The sequence below is a fragment of the Triticum dicoccoides genome, chromosome 6A (genome assembly GCF_002162155.2).
Source record: "Triticum dicoccoides isolate Atlit2015 ecotype Zavitan chromosome 6A, WEW_v2.0, whole genome shotgun sequence".
In the NCBI taxonomy this organism is placed as follows: domain Eukaryota; kingdom Viridiplantae; phylum Streptophyta; class Magnoliopsida; order Poales; family Poaceae; genus Triticum; species Triticum dicoccoides.
This window is the reverse complement of record NC_041390.1, coordinates 86,429,669-86,437,284: the sequence shown is the minus strand read 5'-3', so window position 1 is coordinate 86,437,284 and position 7,616 is coordinate 86,429,669. Positions and strand designations below refer to the sequence as shown.

The window sequence follows — 7,616 nt, the reverse complement described above, 5'->3', positions numbered from 1 at the left end:
CTATGGAACAAACTAGGGGAGGGGGGGGGGGGAGGTGCTGTCTTTTTAATTGATATTGTACATGTTGGCATTTTTAAATATAAATTTGGTCAAACTTTACTACTCCCTTTGTCCCATAATGTAAGACGCTTTTTGACACTAGTGAAGTGTCAAAAAACGTCTTATATTATGGGACGGAGGGAGTAAGTTTGAATTAAGACAAACCTAATATGCAAAGTAAGAAGATACAGAGGAAGTATAAGGCACGCCACGGGGAGTAAATTCTTATCTTTGCATGATTAAGGTCAAACCCAGCTCCAAGTCAAATTGTCAAACTCTATAAGGAACCATTCCTTCTGTATTCTATCTCCCCGTTTCTAAATATAAGGCCTTTTAAAAATTTCACTATGGACTACACACAGAACATAAGGCCTTTTAAAGATTTCACTATGGACTACACACAGATGTATATAGACGCATTTTAGAGTGTAGATTCATTCATTTTGCTTCATATGTAGTTTGCATTGGAATATCTAAAAGGTCTTATATTTAAAAATGGAGGGAATAGAAATTATGGAAAGCTTCATGGTGGCGCTAAATATACTTGTTGTTGGTTCGATCCAAGGATGGATTGTTAGGGCCTGTTCGGCTCTCCACCGGCTCCGCAGAATTACAGGATCTGCAGAGTGCCTATTTTCCAACTCCACTGTTTTAGCCTGCAGTTCCGCCAGCTCTGCGAAGCTGAGTCCGGAGCGGAGGGAATCCGAACACCCCCTTAGTTTCCATCATGCATGGGTGCTGACCCATAGCAGCAAGGGTGCAGTCACAGGGTAAGGAAGAAATGATAGTCTACATACTCATATGGAATTCTGATTATGTTTTGGCTAGTCCTTGGCAACTCTCCCAATATTAGATTAACTTGTGTGTAGAGAGTAATTAGAAGCGAGAAGGCGTCGAGGGTATACATCAAAAACTAATTAGAAATTTTTCGATTGTTCACCTGTGGTTGTGTAGAGATGATGAAGAAGAAAGCCTGGTTAAGGTCTAAATAAATCATCCTTTGATAGTGGTGATCGTAGAACCAACTCTAAATTAATAGACAATAGTTTTCATTCATATTTTCGAACAACTGGCATATTTAGACTATCTAGACACTATGATATTTACTATGCTACGTGAATATGCCTTCTATGGTATGACGGCTATCTCCATTATCCGGCTCCGCCCCCTAGCTCCATTTTCCTTTTTGCATGCATCTCGGAAGAGTCAAGTTGTTTTGTTGAGGAAAGAGTCACGTTCATGTGGCAAAACAATGCATGTAAGTTCGTGAACACTGGAGGGCAACACCAATTTGATCTATCATATTAATGCAGGTTTCTTCTACAATTTGGTAATTGCATTTTTGTTAGCAATTCGGTTGTTCGAGATTTTTGAAATTGTAAACTTTGAAGATGATTTACTACACTATTCAAATCTGCACAACCTGAAATAATAGTTCAACTTTTGTCTGTATGTTATACATGGCGTGATACTTTGAAACTTGGATTCCTTGGATGTTGAACCAAATGCTTATAAATGTGATTAATATTCCTTTTCAGACAAAATCAAATGATAAAAAATACCATATCGAATAACATAAGAATTACTCGAGGATTTAAGATTTGTTTGTCCGTACCACCAACTTTTCATTGTTCCCGAGCGTCACTTGGGTTGGGAATGACCTGTCTATTGTGCTAGCAGCCACCGTCATGACCCATGGCACGACATTCAGCACCATTTGTGGCACGGGGCCTCCATTCCCGCCCGCAAACACAACGGAGATCCCTTGCAATACAGCATGCAATGTCTGAAAGATCTCCTCGCCAGGACTGCCTCCTAGTGAAAGCGACAAGACGTCCACGCCATCCTTTATGGCATCATCGATGGCCGCAAGGATCGCTGCCTCAGGGCAACTCCCGTCAATCCAACATACCTTGTATATAGCCAATCTAGACCGTGGTGCTCCACCGCGGGCGATACCGACACCAAGGCCACCCCCTCTGTGGCTCACATTCCACACCTGGCTGCCGGCAATCGTTGAGGCTACATGCGTGCCATGGCCAGTGAGGTCCCTAGGGGAATTGTAGTCCATCTTAAGCACGTCAGCGCTGATGCCACCACTGTACCATCGGGCCCCGATGATCTTCCTGTTGCAACTCGTGGCATTCCACGCATGCCCAATCTGGCACACGCCTCTCCACCGTGCCGGCACAGGGCTATATCCGGTGTCATCAAAGCTTCGTGATTCAGGCCATATGCCTGTTCCATAAGCATGTGATCAATTGATGATGTACTCCATCCTCTACTTTGGGTTTCTCGGTTTTGGATGTGTGGATGGTGATTTAACTTATAAATGTAATTGCAAACCTGAATCAATCACCCCGATGATGATGTTTTCTCCGTACTTTGCTCTTTGCAGAAGGCCTTCCTGTTGTTGTGGTCCATCGTAGTCAAGGCCGAGAAAGTCCCAACTCTGAGTTGTGTGCGGTTTGTGATAAGTGTTAAGCTTCACGCGGACAACTTCAGGGAATTCTACACTCGGAACATGATTAGTTTCAGTCGATCATGCATGTTTCAAAGACGCTCCGATCCTAAAAAAGATCATGTGATCCTGAGTGCCAAAAAACCTCACCCAAACCTATCCTTTTCAACAGTTTAAGCTAAACTTACCATAAGCTACTCTTGATCAATGGACTGTTAAAAATGAAAGCCCCTCTTACTTTACAAGAGGTTAATGAAAACATCTTGAAAGAGTTCTTAAAGAAAACATGCTAATGCCATATCTTGGAAACGAATATTACCTGCAAGTATCTCAGCTTGCGTCTCAGTGAGTGTCGCTGCGAATCCCGAAAATCCATGCTTGTAACTGTAAACCATCGACTTCTTGGCTTCATCCTTGCTTTTGCCAGTAAGAGTAAAGAAATGTGAGTCACCCACTAACAACGAAAAGGTGAGCAAGTCACATGATGTATACTAAAAGATGTAATCAGGAACAACTATAGCTAGCTAGTACTGTACCTCCCAAAAACAGAGGTTAGCATGTCATGGTGCGACGCGGTGATCATAGACGGGTCATCGTGTTCCTTCTCCCCCAAATACACGATGTAGAGCTGTAAATTTGAGGCAGAATGTTCTCATAACAACACGATGGTGTCATCGCTAAAAGAAGCAAATTAAATGAAGTATTGTGCAAGAGGAGCATGATCTTACTTTGCTAGACGCTTTCGCCGAAAGGGGCATCAGCGTCGCCAGCAGCAGGGCACAGGAGAAAGTTCTCATATCCATGCCTGATTCGAGAGGAGTGTCTTGTATGTGCATATGATAATGTCTATGTGTATATATAGCAATAGCAGCCATGCGCGACCATGGGGCGCAAGGTGCAGGAACGGTTCAGAAGAGTTCGGTCATAGGCACGCGAGGAAGAATAGATGTCTAGATCATGTCTTACAGCAAGCACCGAACTGGATACAGCATCCAGGTCTCTGATGTAATGACATTGATCGACGTCCATTCACAAGAAAGCTGAATAACGTGGAGGGGATTTTATAAACTTTGGTAGACTTATGGCACTTTGGAACATATCATTCCGCAAGCAAATTTAGAAATAAATACTCCCATTGCGTCACGCCATGCCGTAGACAGCCTTCCAAGCGCGTCTTCGATGGCTATCATTTGCACGTGTCTCGGTGGCTGTGGGGAATTGCAAATCTGCTAGTATTAAAATACCCAGTAGTCAGGCAAGTTGGCAACTCGGCGGCGTTGAGGTCGGCGGTGCACAGCGCGCCATGACCAGTCCCCGCACTCACCGCGGGGACGGCGGAAGGTGAGCGCCTCGCAGCACCGCTTCTTGTGGAGCATGGGGATCCGGTCGAACACGTAGAGGGCGCCGCCGGCGGTGAGGGAGACGGGGATGTACTTGCGCTCGGGCAGCCTGGGCAGCGCGCGGACGGCCAGCGAGTCCGGGTCGTAGATGAGGGCGCGGCCCGTGTGGTCCGTGGCGACCACCATGTTGAGGTCAAGCTCTTCTTCCTCCGCTTCGTGTCCATGGTTGGTCTTGGTCTTGAGGAGGAAGAAGTCCATCACGCCTTTAAGGGGCTGGCCCGAGCCCGACCCGACGGGGTTTCAAAGCGCGACGTGGGGTCGGGCAGGCAACCGTGTTCCAACGCCGGGCTGTCTTCTCCCGCTCCGGCGATGCCGCCGACGTGCGGTGGTGGGCGGAAGAAGCGCGACATGTCGATGCGGCGCAGGGAGTAGGTGCTGCGGGTCAAGATGGTAACGGGGACGAAACCCATTCCAAACCCATCGTCACGAGAAAATCATAAATCCATCTTTGTTATCGTGCGTGGGAATAGTTTTTTGTCCGTCTCCTAAATTCATTTGATTTTCTAAACCTACGAAGAAATCAACATATTTAAGAAAACATAGTAGCAGCACAGAATAGCATTTCAGCAAAAAAAAAAGCATATTTCAACAGCATAACTTGCAAAACTTTCAGCACAATACAATAGTAGATGGTTCAGCAGGCACAAGGAGCATATTTTAGCAGCATAACTTGAGCAAAAAGAGTAATAACAGCAGGTATAAGAAGCAAATTTCAGCACAATACAATAATACATGGTTCAACGGCTACAAGGGACATATTTCAACAACATAACTTGAGCAGAAGGAGCAATAACAACAGCTACAAAGAGAAGTAAGAGCAGCTACGTAACATATTTCAGCAACAAATATGAGCATATTTCAGCCATACATGAGTTGCCTTCTCCAGGATATTGCTCAAATGGGTGTGGATTTGGGGCTAGGGGCTGGGACGCTGGGTCGGCCGGTGTGTAGTCGAGACTGAATGGCCAATACGCTTAGTGTAGTATTTTGATGGGATGACCGGTTTTGAGTTCGGGTATTTCTCAAACGGGTTGAACCCAAACCCATCACGTGTCGGGTTTTATATTTTACCCAGCAGCAGCCCCGCAGGGTTAAAAGGACGCTTATCCCCGTTCCCTAATAAAGTAAAAATCCGCGAGGACGCGAGTTTTAGGGCCCCATTGCCATCTTGAGCTGCGGACATCGTTCGTCACTAGATGCACAAACCGCCGGAAACCCATCGAGCGTCAGCCGTCCAGATTGTTGACCAACCAACCAACCTTAATCGGCAATGTGCTGCATGCAACGACCTTTGTTAAATTCTTTATGAAGACGGACTGATCGATGGAACGTTGCGGAAACGCAGAGCCACTTCTCCCGTCCCCCGTGGGCGGAACCCTAATCACCGCCGCCGCCACCCCCACCCCCTCTCCTCCCTCACCGCCGCCAGCGGCCGTCGTCGAGCAAAGCCCGTGCGCGCGTCGGCGGCGGCGGGGTCCCTGAGGGAGTCCTAGATTAGGGGATGTCCGAATAGCCGGACTATACCTTCGGCCGGACTCCTGGACTATGAAGACACAAGATTGAAGACTTCGTCCCGTGTCTGGAAGGGACTTTCCTTGGCGTGGAAGGCAAGCTTGGCGATACGGATATGTAGATCTCCTACCATTGTAACCGACTCTGTGTAACTCTAGCCCTCTCCGGTGTCTATATAAACCAGAGGGTTTTAGTCCGTAGGAACAACAATCATACCATAGGCTAGCTTCTAGGGTTTAGCCTCCTTGATCTCGTGGTAGATCTACTCTTATACTACACATATCATCAATATTAATCAAGCAGGAGTAGGGTTTTACCTCCATCGAGAAGGCTCGAACCTGGGTAAAAACATCGTGTCCCTTGTCTCCTATTACCATCCGCCTAGACGCACAGTTCGGGACCCCCTACCCAAGATCCGCCTGTTTTGACACCGACATTGGTGCTTTCATTGAGAGTTCCTCTGTGTCGTCACTTTTAGGCCCGATGGCTCCTCCGATCATCAACGACGATGCGATCTAGGGTGAGACTTTTCTCCCCGGACAGATCTTCGTATTTGGCGGCTTTGCACTGCGGGCCAATTCGCTTGGTCATCTGGAGCAGATCAAAAGCTACGCCCCTGGCCGTCAGGTCAGATTTGGAAGTTTAGACTACACAGCGGACGACCGCGGAGATTTGATCTTTGACGGATCTGAGCCGCAGCCGAGCGCGCCGCACTGTCCCGGTGGGCATGATCTAGCTCTGCCGCCGAACAGTGCCCTGGAGGCCGCACCTGTGTCCGCTCTGACCCTTGGCTCGGAGCCGACCACACCAATCGAGGATGGGTGGTTAGACACCGCCTCGGGGGCTGCAATCTCTACGGCGATCAAGCCGAACACCAGCCTTGTCCTCTGCGAAGCCCGTGACTCCAAGATGCCGGACTCCTCTCCAGACTCCGAGCCCTCCGCGCCCCTACCGATCAAATCCGATTGGGCGCCGATCATGGAGTTCACCGCCGAAGACATCTTTCAGCACTCGCCCTTCGGCGACATTCTGAATTCACTCAGGTCTCTCTCTTTGTCAGGAGAGTCCTGGCCGGACTATGACCGGCAGGATTGGGATGTGGATGACGAAGAAATTCGATGCCCACCCATCACCCACTCGGTAGCCACTGTCGATAATTTAAACGACGTGCTCGACTTCGACTCAGAAGACATCGACGGTATGGACGACGATGTAGGAGATGAATATGAACCAACGCCTATAAGGCACTGGACAGCCACCTCATCTCATGATGTATACATGGTGGACACACCCAAAGGAAGCGACGACGAGGAACACAGGGATGCAATAGGGATCATTCACTCGAAAAGCAATCAAAGCGGCGACGTAAGCGCCACTCCAAGCCCCGCCTCGACAGAGACAATAGCCATACAGGCCCAGCCATAGAGCAGGACGAGCCGGCGGACGACGAACATGCCTTCGAGCAACCGTCTGAATAGGGCAACTTGAATAAACAAACCGAACACCCCGTCCCCGGCGAAAACAACAGTCTGGACGACCTTACGCCGGATAGGCTCATGGAGCAGAAGAACCTCCACAAAAGGCTCGTAGCCACTGCGCATAGCCTGAAAAAGCAGAAGCGGAAGCTCAAAACTGCGGAAGATGCACTCAGAATCAGATGGAGCAAAGTACGCAACACCGCAGACAAATATGGCGGCAGTCGCCACACAAAAAGCTATCCAAAGCGAAAGCTACTGCCTGAATTTGATGAGGAGGCCTTAGAGCCCCCGCAGTCAAAAAATAGGAAAGCCACCCGGTCGGATAGACGACCGCATGGCCAGCATGGAGCGGCAAGCGGCGCCGCACACAAGCCGGCACGCGATCCACCAAAGGATCCGCATCAAAAAGATGGCCCAGCCAGATCTATCTACGGGCCAAGAAAGCAAGCTCTAGTAAGCAATGCAACACAACAAATATCTGAACATCACGGCACACCCAAATAGAGGGGTGCCGCACACCCCCTATGTTTCACCGATGAGGTGCTGGACCATGAATTTCCAGCGGGATTCAAACCCGTAAACATAGAGGCGTACGACGGAACAACAGACCCTGGGGTCTGGATCGAGGATTATATCCTCCACATATACATGGCCAGAGGAGATGACCTCCACGCCATAAAATACTTGCCCCTCAAGCTTAAGGGGCCAGCCCGGCATTGGCTCAAA

At 48.6% G+C, this 7,616-nt stretch overlaps 1 protein-coding gene across 2 annotated transcripts in view; it reads right to left on the bottom strand.

Annotated features, from left to right (window-relative positions):
- The window catches only part of LOC119315178 (subtilisin-like protease SBT3.9), an 8,318-nt gene extending 4,994 nt beyond the window's left edge, over positions 1–3,324 (bottom strand). Inside the window, exons 1-6 of one of the 2 annotated variants that reach the window (XM_037589847.1) lie at positions 3,229–3,324; positions 3,037–3,128; positions 2,820–2,917; positions 2,386–2,550; positions 1,655–2,277; positions 980–1,066 (exon numbers count right to left, since the gene is read on the bottom strand). In XM_037589847.1, coding sequence (XP_037445744.1) covers positions 980–1,066; positions 1,655–2,277; positions 2,386–2,550; positions 2,820–2,917; positions 3,037–3,128; positions 3,229–3,303 — 1,140 coding nt within the window. In that variant the 5' untranslated portion in view covers positions 3,304–3,324. The remainder of the gene's footprint in view (positions 1–979; positions 1,067–1,654; positions 2,278–2,385; positions 2,551–2,819; positions 2,918–3,036; positions 3,129–3,228) is intronic. The other variant, XM_037589846.1, reaches the window with a different exon arrangement.
- Positions 3,325–7,616: the final 4,292 nt, after the last annotated feature.